We start from the raw sequence: 19,510 nt of genomic DNA, 5'->3' as shown, positions 1-19,510 counted from the left end.
TATTATATTACACATCTATATATTACTTGGTTGTTCCTTTGCAATGTATTATTTTCTAATGTAATAATGTTATAACAAATGAGTTAAAATGATGATAGCCATACTCAATGTACTTTTGACACTTTCATTTGTGACATTTGAAGGAAAAAGCAGTGTATAACACTACTGTTAATCAGAGCAGATTGTAGAAGGTCATGGCGGTAAGCAACCGGCAATTGAAAGGATTATCTTGAAGCTGTCGGGTATCAATCGAGTAGTTTAATTGGCAAGTTGCTTTATGTTTATTGCTTTAAACAAGATCTCTCAATCCCAATTATGATCAAATTCAAGGGGGGATGGGTGGTGCCCTTTCGAAGTTCAGAACTCTTGTTTGCAACCAAAATAATAAAAGAATAAAAACACTCCTTAACAAAAAATGTTAGGCCTTGAGATAAAATGTTTGGTGTAAAACCAAGATTATTCATTTAGAGCCCCTAAGGTTGAAATGTATGTTTTGGAAGACCTTACCTTTTGCGTACTTTATTTTTTTAAAGCTAAATCAATAAAATTTGGACAATCTGTACAATTTTGAAAACAACTATATATATCGTCCTCGGATGACCCAGACTTGGATCTATTTAACCTATTTAATATTTAAGAGCTATATAAATTTACACAGTTTTAAAAACAATAATAAATCTTGTGTTGATAATCTAGCCTGTGACCTCCAAACAACCGTTTAGTTTTGAAGCTTCAGCAATGAAATAAAGACCATTTATTCGAAAACAAAAATCAATATTTTGACTGGAAAACGATTGTGCCCTTGACATACTTTCGTATCTTTTAAGCTACTTAAAGGAAAGTAAAACAATTTTACAGTTTTCAAAACTAAAAGCAATGCTGCACTTTGATGACATAGAATGCGACTTTTTGAAATACAATTTAATTTTGAAGATTTTCACTGCAATGAAATTTAGACCATGTGAAGAACTTTGAAAACAAGTACCAATATTGTGCTTAGATAACCTTTATTTTAACCTTTTGACACTCTTTCCTATTCCAAGGTACTGAAACGAAAGTAAGGCCATGTTTATAAAACAATTATCACTGTTGACATCGGATGTCCTTTAAAGTGACCTTTTGACCTTCTTATTCTTTTACAGTTTGGACAAAATATACAGTTTTTAAATTTTTCACTTACATATTTAACTTTTGAAGCTACTGCAATAACATTTTGACCAATTTATCGTTGTTATTCTCGGCCTACTTTCTTAATTTTGAGTACAACATAGAACGTTGGAGTACGTGTACCTTTTTTGAAAACATTTGTTAATGTTGTGCTTTGGTTATCTTGATTGTGTCCTTTTCGCGTATTTGTTCTGCTACTGGAATGAATTTGGACAATGATGCATTTCTGCAAACAAATATTAAAACTGATACTACCAGATGACCTTTTTATCAACTTTCTTATTTTCAAACCTACAGCTTGACAACAATACACTTTGTAGGTGTTAAAAATAATTAACAAGCTTGGATATTTTGTTTTAAGCATTCTCTCATTTTCCTCACCTAAGAGTGTTCAAATTATAACCCTAAGTTCAAGATTAGGTCCCGATGATCACCGGGGTTAATAAAATAAAACAAAAACCTAGTTTTAAACTTGCAACAGATCGAAAGATGGCAACGTCCATCTAAGTTCAACTTGTTTCACCAAAGATAGCAACACGTAGATATAACATTTCCAACACATATATACATAGATCTGTATCACATTTCCTTTGAAGTTCCGCATCATTATATTCAGTATATATAATAAATAGTCACATCTTCAACTCAAAAAGTTCAATATTACACAAGCATATCTTATTATGAAATAAGATACAAAATACAGTTCAGAAACGTAATGAATATGCATGCATTTATTTCAGTAAAAACATGCCTAAAAAGGAGCCTAAAGATCACTGTAATGTGATTCCCTCTGTTGTTTCTTCTTCCGGTAGTACATTACTCCACCAATAACAAGTACTAGAGCCAACAATGTACCAATGACGGCACCAACAATCGTGCCCGCTTTGTTGTGGCCCGGCTTCTTAGTTGTGGTTCCCGGTTTTGCAGTTGTCTTTGGAAGATCTTGAGGACATCGTTTGACGTCTGAAAAGAGCATACGCATGAAAGCAAACGTACAGCCGTAAGTTAATGCCAATACGTATGGAGCAGGAATGGGTTCCAATCTTTGAACAAAACACAATAAACACCATCACGTTATTAATTTTATCATACAGGTAGAGAAGTGCTATATAATATCACATAAAATCAATGAACTGAAATGAATACAAACAAAAGTATCTTGAAATGATTTTGAAAGTACTTACCATCTTTTGGGAAGTTGGTGGAATTGGTATGGCCGAAACCTCTATACTGAAGTTTGGATATTAAAAAGTCAACTTCTCCAAGCTTAAGTGTCTCCTCACTTTCGCAAGCAAACGAACCGAGCGTGTCCGTCTTAAACATGTCAAAAGTGAGTTCATTCTTCACAGTCATGTTTTCACCTGGAACAAAACATTTGTTGGAAATGTATAACAACCAAAATATTTGGACATAGTTCAGAGAGTTACAACATCTTTATGTATCATAAGTTAGTCGTAAAAATCTAGGTATTGCACGGATACAACCGGAATTTCAAACTTTGGCTCTTTACTGAAACTGTTTTTCTATTATCTTTACCTACCTTTCCCTTTTGGCGTCACGAAATGATCGTCAAGAACGTATTCAAGTGATACTCGCTCCCATGAGTAAACCTGCGCTGCTCTTTCATCTACACGAGCTTGCAATTCCTTGCCGTTTGCCGTGCTCTCCTTAATGACAACAGAGAGTTTCCAGCCGTCAAAGAAATCAACATCGATCTCCTGGGTGGTGTTGGTGTCGTCAAGGTTGCAAGTACCCGTTACCATGGCTTTATCAGGTACTCCTATCGTCAGTGTGTTTGTCTACAAAAGTCATGGGAGAAATTGCTATTCTTTAGGACACTGTTTAAAAAATAAAATAAAGAGTATAATACCTGTGCATATACTTACGTAAAAGAGTAATGAAAATCATCATCTAGTACTATTAACAAGGAAATAAATAGTACTAGATGATGATTTTCATTACTCTTTAACGTAAGTATATGCACAGGTATTATACTCTTTATTTTTTCATGTCTTATTTTCTAAACGAGAACGTTCTAAATGCTATGTGTGAGTCAAATAAACATTACCTTGTTGTTTTCCATTTCATATGGAATGGTGAAACTAAAATTGCCCTGTAGTATAACGCAGCAGTACACTTCGTTACAAAGGTCATACTTATGGGTCGTAGGAAACGGCGTCGTCATGGGAGTAGGATTCCAAGTTGTCTTGGTTTGTGTTGAATGTGACGTCATCGTTGATGTAGAATGTGATGTCATCGTTGATGTAGAATGTGACGACATAGTTGTCTTATGCGACGTCGTAGCTGTTGGTGTGTGTGATGTCATATTAGGTGTCCATGAAGTGGAATGTGATGTCATCGTAGGTGTTGTGTTATTGTGCGTTGTTGAAGCAGAATGCGTGGAAGGATGCGTGGTCGAATAATTAGTCGGATGAGTAGTCGATTGCGAAGACAAATGCGTGGACGAATGCGTAGTCGAATGCGTAGTCGAATGCGTTGATTTGTGTGTCGATAAGCTAGTTGGCTTCGTTGTTGTTCCTGAAGCGATGTTTACTATGGTTAGTGATGCATGCTTTAAAATTACAACTAATCATTAAATAGCACTTCTACGGATCGTTTATAGAATCGCGACTATACGTTACGCCTACAGGTGGTTTGTAATGCTTTCAACAGCCCTAAATGTTTTTAAGGATGCACTTTTAAGAAGGTCTGGAATATATGTAATCAGTTTGCAAAACGCACGTGAGAACGTGAATCTAATTACCATTTGTTACGGGCCGAACTGTTGAAATATCGGCAGAACAAGTCGTCGCTAAAATAGAAAATTGCATATATCAGTCAAATTAGTTTCCATTTGGCAAATACATTTATACATGCATACGAATACGTATTAATTCAACTTGAAATGAAATCTCAAAGACGAGTCCAGTAGGCAAAATAATAATAAGTTTAGAAGCACAAGGTTCGAGGCCTAACAGATGTAGAACAAACCACGTCACAATACATAGGGGATTACATGCCAGGGCGAACGAAACTGCACCAGAATATCATATCGTAAATGATATCATATATTAAATGCATTACTTATTTAGTTAATTTTCTTCAATATAAACATAAAATCAGTAATTGATTATACTCGAAATCATTTCTTAAGGAAATGTGATACGTTCCTGAAAAATGGGTTACTGAATAAGCATCAATCTATAGCGTGATGGAGATATTTCAATACGGTATGCTGTATTTTTCTGTTGGATATGGAATAGGAAACTGAATTAATTGAATATGAGGTCACGCACACGCACACACACACACACACACACACACACACACGCACACACACACACACACACACACACACGTCTCTGTGATTTTCACTATCTTTATCTATTCAGGTCTCCCTACATCGTTCAATAGATTGCTTACCTGGACTTAGTGTTCCCTCCTGTATGTCATAAGCCTGCACATGAAGGTTCGTTATTGTCATTGTCATGTGGTAAGGTTGTTTCCTTTCATATGAAACATTTCGGCTCGACATGCAAGTGTATGACCTGTCCCTTACACCAATGGGAATATCTCCAGTCGTTAGTTCTATTATAGTAGGGCCACCACTGGTATTAAAGTGCTTATGCGGATAAAAGGAAAACAACGGTGTCATGGATACTTTCTGTGTCTGGAAGGGTTGAAACGGAGATTTTGGAAAACTGACTTTGAGCATATCGCCACTCGGGAACATCTTTAGCGATATTGATGCTGTCGTCCGTACAATCACTTGGCAATTACATGCACCTTTATCCACAGTGGCTGATTCCAAGGAAAACATAGACGTCTGCAAAGAAATAGAAAAAGAATAGTTATTGGGTAACCGGAAACTTAACTTAAACTTAACTTCCGGAAACAACACGATTTAGTGTAGATTAACTATAGATACCTGTGTTTTGTTTCCAGACATTGTCAAATTGAAGGTGGCATCCATTTCAAGTATAATGCAAGTACTTCCGCTTCCATCTTCACAAGTGAATTCTTTACCTGCAGTTAGAAGATTAATGATATCATCTTATTAAAAGGCTGGTGTTATTGTTTATTAACTCTCCTAAAATATGAAGAGATACGCTTAAATTGAAGGTGGCATCCATTTCAAGTATAATGCAAGAACCTTTGCTTCCATTTTCACAAGTGAATGTTTTACCTGCAGTTAAAATGAAAATTTAATGATTATCTTTTAAAAGGATTGTGTAATTGATTATTAATTCTTCTAAAATATCAAGGTATACGCTATTTGCTTTTCCATCGAATAATAACGAATATCAAACGGATACAAGTTCCCGTTTGGTGTCAATCTGATAACAAAGATTCTGTATTTCCAGTTTAGATCGAACAATACTACCCGACGGCACGTGTTGATTGTGGTAACAAATCTTGCCGAGTGTTATATTTGTCCAACCGGGCCGTAAACAGATGCTTATTACGTTTTTATTTCGTGCTTTCTTTTAAGTTGCAATAATGTAGGTTTATCATGTGTGTACATTCAATAGCTCATGCCACTTGACTTCAGATTTTTCCTTGGAAATTACAGTTTTAAGACGATTAAATAAGATTTTTAGTAAAAATATTTATTCAGTTCCACTCTATTGTTATGGCAGTATGTATTCTCCATAACCTATAGGAACTAAAGAAATAAGGGTGTCAGACGTGTGTTTCCGGCATGACCAATTTACCAGAAACAAAAATCCGGCGTGCTAGAAGCGCCCTTTTCCTAGAGAAGCTCATTTTCTGGTTTCTCATGATGATGAACAGATTATATAAAAAAAAACTTTTAAAAAACACGTATGGGTTAAAAGATGCCCATTGTGCGAACTGAAAGAATATTATTATTTTGTGATATGACTCTCTTAAATCATATGGTGATTTAGAGTGTTCAGGCATATTGAATCACGGGGAAGTCACAAGTTTAGTTTAAACGTATTTCATCATGGTATGGAATACAACAAGTCAATACAAATGTATATTAGTTACGTATTTAATATCAAAAATAGTAGAAACAAGCTCCCCTCCTTACCTCCATGGTACGCTTAACACTTATATAGAAAAAAGAACATGATCATGCTTATAATAAAACCAAAACAAGTGAAGAGGACTTATTTGGAGGCCGAATGATAAAACAATATTTAAACAAGAGCACCGCGAAACGGAGCATTATACGCCCGAAGAAGATTCGGCTTGAAGTCCTTTTAATGTTGTGATGATTTGGACACAGAATTGCTAATGCCCCCCCATGGTGATTCTAGTCTTTGAGGTATGGACCTGGAAATTGCGCGCGACACATCCTTTTAATGTAGTGATGATTTGTATAAAGTTATTTGAAAATCGCTTTATTACTTACCAAGTTATGGCCCGGACACGGAATTGCTAACGGACGAGTTACAAAGATGTGGCCCGGAAACAGAATTGCTAACGCCCCCCCCATGGAGATTCTAGTCTTTGAGTTATGGCCTGGACATGGAATTGCTAACGTCCCCCCATGGTGATTCTAGACTTTGAGGTATGGACCTGGAAATTGCATGCGACACATCCTTTTAATGTAGTGATTATTTGTATAAAGTTATTTGAAAATCACTTTATTAGTAACAAAGATGTGGCCCAGACACAGAATTGCTAGCGCCCCCCCCCCATGGTGATTCTAGTCTTTGAGGTATGGACCTTGAAATTGTGTGCGGCAGATCCTTTTAATGTAATGATGCTTTGTATAAAGTTATTTGAAAATGACTTTATTAGTGACCAAGTTGTGGCCCGGACACTGAATTGCTAACGCACCCCCATGGTGATTCTAGTCTTTGAGGTATGGACCTGGAAATTGCGCGCGACACATCCTTTTAATGTAGTGATGATTTGTATAAAGTTATTTGAAAATCGCTTTATTAGTTACCAAGTTAAGGCCCGGACACGGAATTGCTAACGGACGATTAACAAAGATGTGGCCCGGAAACAGAATTGCTAACGCCCCCCATTGGTGATTCTAGTCTTTGAGTTATGGCCTGGACATGGAATTGCTAATGTCCCCCCCATGGTGAATCTAGACTTTGAGGTATGGACCTGGAAATTGCATGTGACACATCCTTTTAATGTAGTGATGATTTGTATAAAGTTATTTGAAAATCACTTTATTAGTAACAAAGATGTGGCCCAGACACAGAATTGCTAACGCCCCCCATGGTGATTCTAGTGTTTGAAGGATGGACCTGGAAATTGCGCGCGACACATCCTTTTAATGTAATGATGCTTTGTATAAAGTTATTTGAAAATGACTTTATTAGTGACAAAGTTGTAACGCCCCCATGGTGATTCTAGTCTTTGAGGTATTGACCTGGAAATTGTGCGCGACACATCCTTTTAATGTAATGATGCTTTGTATAAAGTTATTTGAAAATGACTTTATTAGTGACCAAGTTGTGGCCCGGACACGAAATTGCTAACGCACCCCCATGGTGATTCTAGTCTTTAAGCGATGGACCTGGAAATTGCGCGCGACACATCCTTTTAATGTAGTGATGATTTGTATAAAGTTATTTGAAAATCGCTTTATTAGTTACCAAGTTATGGCCCGGACACGGAATTGCTAACGGACGGACAGACGGACAGACGGACAGACAGACGGACAGACGATGGAGGCCATAACATAATACGACCCTTCGGGCGTATAAAAACCTGTTGGCAACTAATGAGACGGATTATAGCAGAAAAATTTAATATGAATTCCTTTTAAAAAAGGGGGAAGAGGGAAATAGAGATAGAAGCATGGTGAAAACTGAGTATAACTTATCAATAACTATCAAATTTTCTCATATATGTATAAGAGATAGACAACATCAAAGAACGTCTTGTTTTGCTGTTAAGACAGATGTTCGTGAAAGATGGTAACATGTACACCGTGTGTACATATAAAACAAAAGTAATCTTACTAGACAAACCTGTCATGTAGTATACATCTCTATTGGAAAAAGTAAAAGGCAAAGTACACCATTTGGGAAGTGACAAGTAAGAGTTACAAGTATATTTCGTCTTTTTCTAACACTTGGCTATGATCAAACCAACGTTTTACCATATCAGACTTAATCTTTATTGGTTATGTAGCTGTTGGTTTCTGGTTTAAAAAGCTTTCTGGCAATTTTAGATTTTTTCGCCCTTTGTCCGGGGTCTTATTTCTATTGAATCACCTGTATATCAGTCAATCCAATTACCAACCATTGTTAAGTCCACGATTGAGAAAATACCGCATCGTTTTCACATACATAGTTGTAACGTTTAACCAATTTCCGTTGCATGAGTGTTATTTTTCAGTAATGTTGCTTAATAGCATGTACACACAAGGAAATTTCTTCCCAAACAAGGGGTTTGGGGTCTTGAAACACGCTGAAACACTCTTATTTCTCGTGTAAATTGGTAAATTCCCAATAATGATATATAGGACATTAATTTAGTGGTTTGAAACGTTTAAGAGGCCATCCAGGGGAAATCTAAAACGACTCACATAAATGTTTTTACAATTATTGTATCCAAACAATTGTGCAATTTATAACCGTTTCCAGTGGTTGAATACTGAAAGTTTCAAAAATAAACGTGCAACATTTTGACACTACATAAGGTCATCATAAACCAAAGTACTTTTTCACAGTCATTATTAAATGTGAAATTGTATATTTTAATATAATCTTTTGCATTTGTGTTATTTGATATCTATATCACCTTTTTGATTAAATAGTAAAGTTGTTATTTTTATTCACTGCTGATATTTACTTCAATTTTATGGTTCATTTTCTAAATAAATATAATGTTGTTCTATGTTGAAAATTTTATTTCATTCGTTTTTTTTAGTTATGTAAAACCGTTGGCTTTTCAATAAAGCCACCTTCCCAACCGTATACCATTTTGTTCTTTAATTGTGTTTGTTTTAAGCCTTAAGTTTATAAAAAAAATGAAATGAAAATACATAAAAAGTTACACTTACCATTTGCGAAGTTGAAGATTCCAGAAACACTAAAAAAAGCGAAAATAAACAAATTGTTACAGTGTGTCATCATTTTGAAAACTTGGGTATCTTCAATATCAACTTGTTTGAAGCAAAAGTGATATTAACTTCACCCGTTAGACGTAATATCTATCGCAGTCAATCTCAGTGATATTTATCGCCAAAATAATCAGATGTGTTGTTCTGAATAAATAAACTGATACAGATTTAAACATTTTTATCATAATTTTATCAAACTCAGTTTAACAAAAACTAGAATTGAAATGATTATTAGTGTTGGCAAATAACTGTTCAATTTGATGCATTACAAAATATTTGCGTCGTGAATTTAGTTCCGGTACCGGTAACACCCTTGTCTTGCAATCGGTATGAGAGGTAAGAACTTGCTTAACGCTTTGAACAGTCCAGTGGTTACTTTTCGGCCATCTTGTGCAAACAGAAGTAAGTATATACATGCGGGTGATTGGTTGAAAGGCCCTCCGGTGTAACATTACATTTTGAAACCTCGGATTTGTTTCAACAAAGTAAATTGACCAAAACATCATTTCAACATTGAAAATTTATCAGTGTTATATCATGATCAGTTAATGGATCATTTTAAATGGTTAACAACATGTAAAATAACCGTCAGATATCGATTGTTCGTCGAACAACCCCTACCAAGGTGTCTCAGGAAAGATCCAGCGACTTCCGATATTCTGCCAGGGAGCTTCTTCATACGCAATGCCAAGCCCGACTTTGGTAGACCAGTTTGTAAAATAGAAATCCATTGACCTTGAAACAAATGTGTCCAGGGTTTATTGACAAAACTGGGTTGTTTTCGAACGAAATATTTTAATGAACAACAGGTTAAAATCATTTATATGAACGGGGGATGGAACCAGTGAGTTCAAACACATTTACGATCGATCCGGTGCTCTAAATGATTCGCTACTCTGTAAAACAATAAATGAAATAACATCTTTTCATGGGGTACGCCTCCTCAAAAAATGGCTTTTCAAAATATACAAATCAACCTTTTGTACGTAAGTTAATTCACTCTCATCACACGAGCGCTTGTGTGCTCCGAAATATCCTCCGTAAAACATTTATGATGGGAAAATTGAGTGTAGATTGTCACGTTTTATAGACAATACTATAACCCTCCTTTATACTTCGCTTCATATTTAGCTATATGTAGTCGATATTTTATCTGATAACATGGTGACACCGATCCACTGCGCTAAGGTGAAATTACGTATATACCTCGTAAGACACTTATTCATGTGTGCACGAGTTGTGTCCCTTTTTTATTAGGTTACACTTAATAAAAGAAATAAACAACCTTTTCAGGTCATAAGCCGACACTGATTATTCAATTTCACGAACAGTGATATTTCAAGGTGCCAATCATCTGAAGCAAAAATAAACGCAACACAGTTTTTCCACTACATACCAAACATGATTAGCATCAGCAGAGATTAGCATAAATATGACCTTACCCTTAGCAAAATCATGATATTTTCAGCTTGTGCCGTTCGTTTCACTAAAACATAATTATTACTAACAAACCCAAAAATGAAAAAGACGATGATCTCTATGAAAGTGTCCTATCAAATTTTAGAGCAAAGTTTTGTTGATGTTTTATGTTTTTGCTTCAATGCCTAAGGCTTACTACGGGTATAACTCCTTCCCAGGAGTTCGGAATACCGCTAAACTATCGACCGGAATCCGGGGTACTGCTTAAGTTTGAACTGGAATTCGGAACAGCTTAAGCGCAAAATATTGTTAATCTTTTGGCAGACTAGAGGTATTAAGAAACATTAAATTTTGCTGAGTAAAATGTATCTGTATTTAGTACTATTAACCAAAAGGAATTCTCGCATATAAAAGATGAATGGGCCAACACTGGCCTCCTACTTGAGTTTTAAGGCAAGTATTGTCAATTTGTTTAAATGACTTTGTAACTGAACTTGTTAGCCTTGGTGTCAATAGCCTCTGTCTCCTTGCCTTGCATTCCTTTGCCGCCATTACTTGATAGCCTAGATGAACATGTTTTCATAAATGCTTCGTACTCTTTCATTGTTAAATGCATAAACTCTTACTTCTTCTAGTAAACGTATTAATGGTGTTTATGTACGAGGGTTGTTCGTAAAATCCCAGGACAAAATAAAAGTATGACAAGAAAGTTAGGTACGGATTAAAAATTAAAAGTGAAAAGATACTTTAAATTTCACATTGGATACACAAACATGTGTCAAAAGACATATAAAATAAACTACTTAACGGCTTCACCTTATACCCTAGCACAGCCACTCAGCACTTTGGCTTAATATGTATATGTATAAGTATTAAGTATACGTTACCACTTGCGTTAGATGCTGCTTTGAGATACTTCATTGTACTATGTCCTCAGGTCTTTCAAGCACTGTATAATTGTATAACATAAAGATGTACACTGTATTATTCTTATACATAAAATTTCTTCAATATCTGCACATTGTTTTTTGGTCAAACCAACAAGATGTACAGAGTAAACTGTAACTGTATTAATCAAGAAAGTATATTGCGTATAAAAGCTGAATTTCAAATACAAAAAAATGCAAATTATCTTCCTTAAATTAATTGCAATCACCACAAAGCCTCAAGGATAAATTATACATAATATAAATAACGCGATAGAGAAGCAATCTGGAAAACATATTATATATCATATCTTAGCATATTTGTAGTGCATTGTATTAATTTTGATGGTGTTTATGCACTTAAGCCTCAGTCTATTCGTCTGTTTCATTATTTGCCCGGACGTCAATACCTTTCAACATACACCTTGTATAGCTACACCAATGGGCAGGGAAATAAAATAATTATCTGCTATCGGCCGCGTTGAAGTTTTAGATATGATTACGCTGTCAACCTGTACGATAATACATTTAAAATTAGATTTATTATTCGCTTCTTCAATCCCTTTGCGAAAGTAATCTTTCAACTAGCACTTGAAGGTTCGATGATATCATTTGTCATATTCTTTGAGTTTCTTAAAGGGACCATACACCAGAATGGCACCCAAAAAGTTTTTTTTCTGTAACGAATCTCAGGACAATTGTTTAATAAAGTGTTACTCTTTGATATCATAATTGTAAAAAAATACCAAATGTAAAAATAAAATCGAGTCGGAGACCAGTTTCAAACCGGTGTCGCCAAAATTGCAGTCCAGTGTTGTATCCACTGTGCTACGAAGGCTTGCTATAAACCTGCCGAATATTTAAGCTATATACCTAAGTTGGTAATATCACATGATAACATCGACTAGCCAATCACGCATAAGAATGAATTCAACTAGGTAGACATACCTAGTTATCTTTTTTAATGGAAAAATACGAAAACACTGCAAAAAATAATAATTGTAAACTATGTGTTACTTCACCTAGTTAGTTTCAGTGCATCGTACACATCGATACCAAGTTATTATCAATTTTCGGCAATTTTCTTTTGTTTTCGCTATTTCATCATACAGTGCATAGTCCCTTTAATTTACATTTAAGTATTACTTTTTCGCAAAATAATATGTTGAATTATAATAATGAATTGGTTAATTTACCAAATTTGACATCGGAACAATTTAGGGAATGTCATGATCTGTTGTAACAATTAAAGAAGACTAAACCACTGAATGATGCAAGTTTCGTTGGGACTTTTTTCTTTATCCATATTATCTCTCGGGTCCAATTTTTGATAAACGGCTCGTCACGTAATCAAGCCAACGGTCATATTCGATAGCATGAGATTGGATACTTTTAACTCCTCCGTGAAAACAATGAGCATGATGACATCACAATTTTTAACAAAGTTTAAAGTTCAAAGCATATATTAAGTGGTTTTAAAAGAATAAACACCATAAACATCCCAAAAGGAAATAATATATTATATCATCCATATATAATCATAACAATCAATAATAAAAATTGAATAGAATAATCGAATAATACAAATTAAATGAGATATAAATAAATCACAGGTAAAGACAACAAATCGCCTTCACATCTAGCACGAGAAACGAACTATCCTGTTTAAGTGTAGTGTGGATACACACAAACAACCTATGTTTGAAATCAGCTTTTTAAAGCTGCACTCTCACAGATATGCCGTTTTTTACATTTTTTTTGTCTTTGAAAGAGCAAATTTTTGCGTTAATATCTGCAGACCAATAATGAAAGATTGATGACAAAAGATCGGATCGCAGATTTCCATATTTCCGTTCGAAAATTACTGTTTTATGGCTTAAACTGTTACTAACGGTTTTAGAAACTTGCATAAAACATCAATTTTGAACTGAAAATAAAAACCTAAGATCTAGTTTTTTAACAGCAGTCTTATATATCTGGTTTCCATACATTTTCGCGAAAAATGGCTCGTTCCAAGAAAGAAAAAAAGTTGTCAAAACTTTCAATCTGTGAGAGGGCAGCTTTAAAATATGATTTTAGCATAAGATGCGTATTCAGACTTTCCAATATTGAATTATATTATGTTTTAACAATTAGTTATCCCAAAATCTATGATTAGCAAGAGAAAAAGCTGGAATAAAACAAAGCATATGCAAACTAAATATATACTTGAGTCATTAAATTGCATTAATATCATCTCTGAACGAAGTCATTCGACAATCAAGTTCAAATTACGCACATGAACATGCAAAACAGGGGGTTGGACCAGTTTTCTCCCTTAGAACACTTTGAAACAATAGGGCGGCAAATTAATTCACAAAGCTTTATTAATTGACTTTCGTGTGCTATTCTTTAATAATCGCTTTCCATGTGAAAATGTCCCCGTATCTAAGAAGTTAAACACACTTTCAAGAAGCGCATTCGTCGGCAAAAATCTGTATATTTTCTGGTTTTCAAAGCTAAAATACCTGCATATCGTATTATTAAACCCTTGTTTAGCTATGTATTTGTTTAGTTTACCACACGGTTGTCCAATAAATGCAATCTCCTAAATTTAACTACAGTTTTTAAAGGAGCAATTACTATTGAACATAGTGATCAGTCTGTATTACTGTTTCTTCACAATGACTGGATATATTAAACTTAATTCGATGGGCGCTTTCCAGCTTCAGTAAATCTGAAGACGAAATGATTGACCTCAGCTCTCAGACACACAAACACTTGGGAATAACACTACATCTAATCAAAGCACTGAAAGCATTGAAAAGCTGTAGGCGTGACAAATATGAATTTACTTTTTTACTCTTATGTTTACAGGCAATAAAAATCAAATCTGAAAACTATTTTTAGTGGCTCCAGACCTTAACCAATAAGTGCCTTTCATTATCAAAGAAAGGGAATGGTATATTGATGAATCAATTCTTTCCCATCAGGGTTCCAGTTCGGATTAACTACTCACAGTAAAATAAAGCCTTATATATATCTATGGACGATCCCTTTTTAGACTGTCGGCTGCAAGCCGACAGTCTTTAGAGAGCGGTATTTCAGAAACGCGACTAGTCGCCTGACACGACATATTGAACATAAATATATTAATACACACCACCTGCGTAGCAACAGAACTACTTTCGTGAATGTGGGGCGTCAAGTACCTGCTTATGTGTATTTAACGCGTTATTGCCTTTTTTATGACAAACATTGCGTGTTACTCTTAGTATAGTTGTACCGTTGCAATTTGGTGAGTTTTATTGAACAAAATAATGAAAAATATTGAAAGTATAGCATTTACATACGAAGTCATTTTACCCTACATCCAATAGTAAGCTACACCACGTGTTTGCACCCCGTGTGACGTCACACATATCCCGGCATTCAAGACTGACCCGGCAAACCCCGGCAATGAACTTATTTTATGAATGAAAGCTATTAAGAAATAAATCATACGCGGTTAAAGAGTTCGTGTCATGTAATATTTTGTGAAATAGCTTTTATGTTTCAAATGATTTTTTTCAGCAGCAATCGAACTATTGTATTTGTTTGAGTAAATTATTTGGATTATACCTATCACAGTGTGTCAACGTTATGCCTTTTGTTATTTTGGACTATAGGGTGTAGTTTTTAAAGTCATACACAATATGGCGGCGATTATGCGGAAATGAAATTGTATGTTACTTCGAACACGTTCTCTTACAAAATAACCGACTTGTATTTAGTGCTATTGCTTTAACATCAATCGAAGCAAAAATGGCATCAATGTATGCGTCTAAAAATGTTAAATTTAGATGGAGACAATCCAGAAATGAGCTGCCAGGAAGTGATCGATTTCGGACACGAAGGTACATGTACATTAGTCTGAAATAATAGACGTGTTATACGGGATTCTTCCAATCCCTAACGTCTAAACGGTTTTGTGCAAAAAGCGGGGCTGTTTGAAAAATATTGAAATTGTATTAAGTGAAGTATTTTATGGTTGAAATGGATAATAAAGTAAAGATTTATATTCTTATTTTACCATGGAAGTGCAAAGCTATTTTGTTAAAAAACAAGCATTTAATGCATTAAAACACATTTTTCACCTTTTCATTAAAAGGAAAGTTGACTGACACAGACAACAATTCTGCCAAGTGGAACAACTTGACCCAATCGTAATAATTCGGCCACCTCCGACAAGCTTCGAGATAATACAATCGTAACAACTCGGCCTTGGCCGAACAATCTGAACACCTCAGCCAGTATACAACAGGGATTGACTATCTCGAAGCTTACCGAAGATGGCAAGTTGTTACAATTGATGGCCGAAATGTTCCGATTGTTGTAAAATTGTGAACTGCAGCCTTGCAGGTGCCCTTCATGTATATTTTGTTATGTTTTGACAGAATGAAATGAAGAAAAAAACCATCAAACTCATAATTATTTGCTTGATATTACTTTTTGGTTACGGAATTTATATAAAATAACATTATCTGGTAATATTTCTTGTTTTTATGATATGTTATAGATGCAATATGCTTTACCCGGAATCCCTATCGGAATAACTACCCACTTTTCGTACAAAACAATTTGTACGTGAAGGATTTGCTGTATCAAAAATCATAAAAAAAATCTGTCAACGTACAATTATTACGACTAGAAGGTAATCTAGCTGATCTACATCTCTTAGTCTAAATATTTGTACGTTGATGGACTCTTTTTACGATTAAAAAAAAATGTGTATATATATATATATATATATATATATATATATATATATATATATATATATGGCAAATCCTTCACTACAACATCTTCATGTTACTTTCAATTCAGAGTTGATTATTCACTAAAATTATTTCGCATTTATAATTGTTGTTTAACCTGAAACGTCTCAACCATCAAAAAAGAACATATATGCTTCAATAGTCTAAACAAATAGACGTGTTATATGGGATTCTTCCAATCCCTTACGTCTAATCGGGTTTGTGCAAAACAGGGTGGGGGTTGAAAGATATTGAAATCGTAGTTAGATAAGTATTATATGTTTGAAATAGATATTAAAGGTTTTATATTCTTATTTTAGTTATTACCATGTAAGTGCAAATATTTTTTTCACAAAACAAGCATTTAATGCATTTAAACACAACCATTTTACATCTATGTAAATCTATGCACCGCAGTCTTGCAGGTGATCTTCATGTATAACAGTTTATATCATTATGTTTTGACAGTATGAAATGAAGAAAAACACTCATCAAACTCATAATAATTCGTCAGCTTTTATTTTTTGTGTACATAACTCATATTTTAGATTTATATAATTATCTGACCCAGAATCCCAATCGGAATAGCTACTCACTTTTGGTACAAAAAAAATGTATGTGAAGGATATGCTATTTCAAAATTTGTAAAAAGATCAGTTAAGTTACTATTATTTTGACTAGTGCTTCAAGTGTTTGATTTATTGACTCTATAATGTATAATGCACCTGTCAATTGTAGAGCCAAGCTGGGAGCTGCCTAAAAATCAGTTACCCAGTTAGCTCAGTTTGACAGATCTCCATGCAAGTGTTCACATGGTCGTGGGTTCAAGCACCATACCAGTAGCATCTTTTCTCAAAGGTTTACTTTAGAACCCATCATCCAGGAGTAAACAATTACCGGGTATGATTTTTTTATTAAATATTACAGGCCATGTTCTTTTGTAAACTTTCAGATTGAGAAGTGCCTGGATACAAGGCTAGTATTGTTAACATCATCTGATACAATCAACTGGAACAAAGCTGAAATGGCTGCCTGACCTGACTTAAAAATTGGATGGCAGTATATCAGACTAGAAGATTACAAGTATTGAGGTGGACAAAATGAAACCTGAGCCTACCAAAGCTGACAGATTGCACAAGAAACACATAAATGCAGGTATTTACTGAGATATTATAATTATTTTTTGAAACTTCTCATTCATTTAGGAAGTTCAGTTGAAACAGAGTTGGCAAAAAAATGAACAAAGGTATATACATTTTGAATTCTAATTCAAATGAGAACTTTACTGGCCAGCACAGAATGGTAAAATGCTAGTCTACCAATATAAATGTGCCTGGTTCGAATCAGTAAAGCTGATGAATGTACTGGTTGTGTAGCCAGGATGTGAGTAGGTCTGCACTTGGCTAATAATGCATATCATATGTTTAAGCTGCACTCTCACAGATTGTCTGTTTTACCAACTCTTTTTTTATTTCTTGGTCTTGTAATGAATTATTTTATGCGAATTTCTGAACACTGGACATAACAGACAACTGGAAAAAGGGGATTGCTGCTTTCTTATATTTATTCAGTCAAAAAAGACAACTGAAAATATTGGAACGCTGTCTTCTTATTTTAATACGGTCAAAAGATGATGTTCTGTGCCAAAAATCTCATTATTAGTAAAGCGTTAGTAATGCTTTTAACCATAAAACCAATAGTTACAAATGTAAATATAAAAAACATGATCTTATCTTTTGTCAGCAGTCTTTTTTCATCAGTTTTCATACTGCTTTTCATTAGCTTATTCCAAGCCAAAAAGTAAAAGAAGTTGTCAAAACCTTCAGCGACTGAGAGTGCAGCACTCTTACAGATTGAATGTTTTGACTACTTTATTTATTTTTTGTCTTGGAACGGGCCAATTTATGTGAAAATGCATGTTAACCATTCATATAAGATTGCTGACAATAAATTTGTCAGAAAATGTTATTTTTAAGTTCAAAATGTTTTATGCATTTTTCTTAAACCGTTAGTAATGCTTTAAGCCATAAAACCTTTGTTTTCGACCTGAAATATGGAAGTCTGCAATCTAATATTTTGTCAGTAGTCTTATATCACTGGTTTGCAGATATTTTAGCAAAAAAATAGGTCATTCCAAGACAAAAATACAAAAGTTGTAAAAACAGTAAATCTGTGAGAGTGCAGCTTTAAATGACTAAATGTTTTGATTTGGCTCAATTTTCACCTAAAATCTTATAGTTTTGTGGCATCTAAATGGTTTGTTTTTAACAACATTACATGTGCACATGTATATATTTGTTCTTAAATTTGTAATTTAGATTGGAAGATTCATTCTCTGTAAAGTAGAAAAGGGCATGTTACATACTGTTATCACTGCCATGACAGAAACCATATTGAGGAGCTGGTCCATCTATAGGAAGAATTGCGCTATTGGTTGGAGCAGCACTATTACCCAGCCATACACCAGCACTTAGTTTGTCATAGGGAGCATTTCTGAGCAGTTATGGAGACCACTAACTATGCAGGTATGTCATAATCAAAATCTTGGTTTATATATTTTTTTATAATTTAGCATCTGTTGAGAAGAAATTTATTTCTAGATTGAAGGCACACACTATAGATTGATGCCCAAAAATATATTTCTTATTTTAATGCATTATCATGTCTAACTCATTTGACTTAAATGATCAAAGCAAAAGAAATGCAAATGATTAATCTGCAGATATACAAATTATGTAAGCTTTATTAACTGGGGAAATTGTTGCCACTTGTCTATTAATTAAAGAACACATTTATAATTAATAATGTTTAATCTGTACACAAATCATATGCCTGTTTTAACCATCAATGTCAAAGAGTCCAGCATGATAATGCATTAAATTGAAAAAAATGCATTAATTTATATATGAACCCTTTAAAACAAAGACATTTCCTAAATCCAATAAAAAATAATTGAATATTGATGCAGAGTTCAGTTAGAATATGATATAACTTGTTTTGCAGTTGTTGCAGTGAAACTTGCACCAGTGTGTTTTCTGTGGAGATAAAGAGATAGTGTCCAGCAATGAAGACCCAACTCAAGATCTGACCTTGTAAGGCCAATATGAAATAACTGTGTGGGAAAATGGGAAAAACCTGCAGTCAGGAATGCACGGAAATCA

At 34.4% G+C, this 19,510-nt stretch overlaps 1 protein-coding gene across 3 annotated transcripts in view; it reads right to left on the bottom strand.

Moving 5' to 3' along the window:
- Positions 1-503: 503 nt before the first annotated feature.
- The window catches only part of LOC128220051 (mucin-4-like), a 38,527-nt gene continuing 19,520 nt past the window's right edge, over positions 504-19,510 (bottom strand). For 2 of the 3 annotated variants that reach the window (XM_052928302.1, XM_052928303.1), the window contains 10 exons: positions 11,536-11,597; positions 9,851-9,964; positions 9,170-9,198; positions 5,096-5,193; positions 4,591-4,993; positions 3,932-3,979; positions 3,236-3,705; positions 2,708-2,966; positions 2,352-2,528; positions 504-2,130 (listed from right to left, as the gene is read on the bottom strand). In XM_052928302.1, coding sequence (XP_052784262.1) covers positions 1,931-2,130; positions 2,352-2,528; positions 2,708-2,966; positions 3,236-3,705; positions 3,932-3,979; positions 4,591-4,993; positions 5,096-5,193; positions 9,170-9,198; positions 9,851-9,960 — 1,794 coding nt within the window. In that variant the 5' untranslated portion in view covers positions 9,961-9,964; positions 11,536-11,597 and the 3' untranslated portion in view covers positions 504-1,930. The remainder of the gene's footprint in view (positions 2,131-2,351; positions 2,529-2,707; positions 2,967-3,235; positions 3,706-3,931; positions 3,980-4,590; positions 4,994-5,095; positions 5,194-9,169; positions 9,199-9,850; positions 9,965-11,535; positions 11,598-19,510) is intronic. The other variant, XM_052928301.1, reaches the window with a different exon arrangement.

This window comes from Mya arenaria, chromosome 15 (assembly GCF_026914265.1).
Source record: "Mya arenaria isolate MELC-2E11 chromosome 15, ASM2691426v1".
Classification (NCBI taxonomy): Eukaryota; Metazoa; Mollusca; class Bivalvia; order Myida; family Myidae; genus Mya; species Mya arenaria.
The sequence above is the reverse complement of the archived record's forward strand: the minus strand, read 5'-3'. Positions and strand labels throughout refer to the sequence as shown.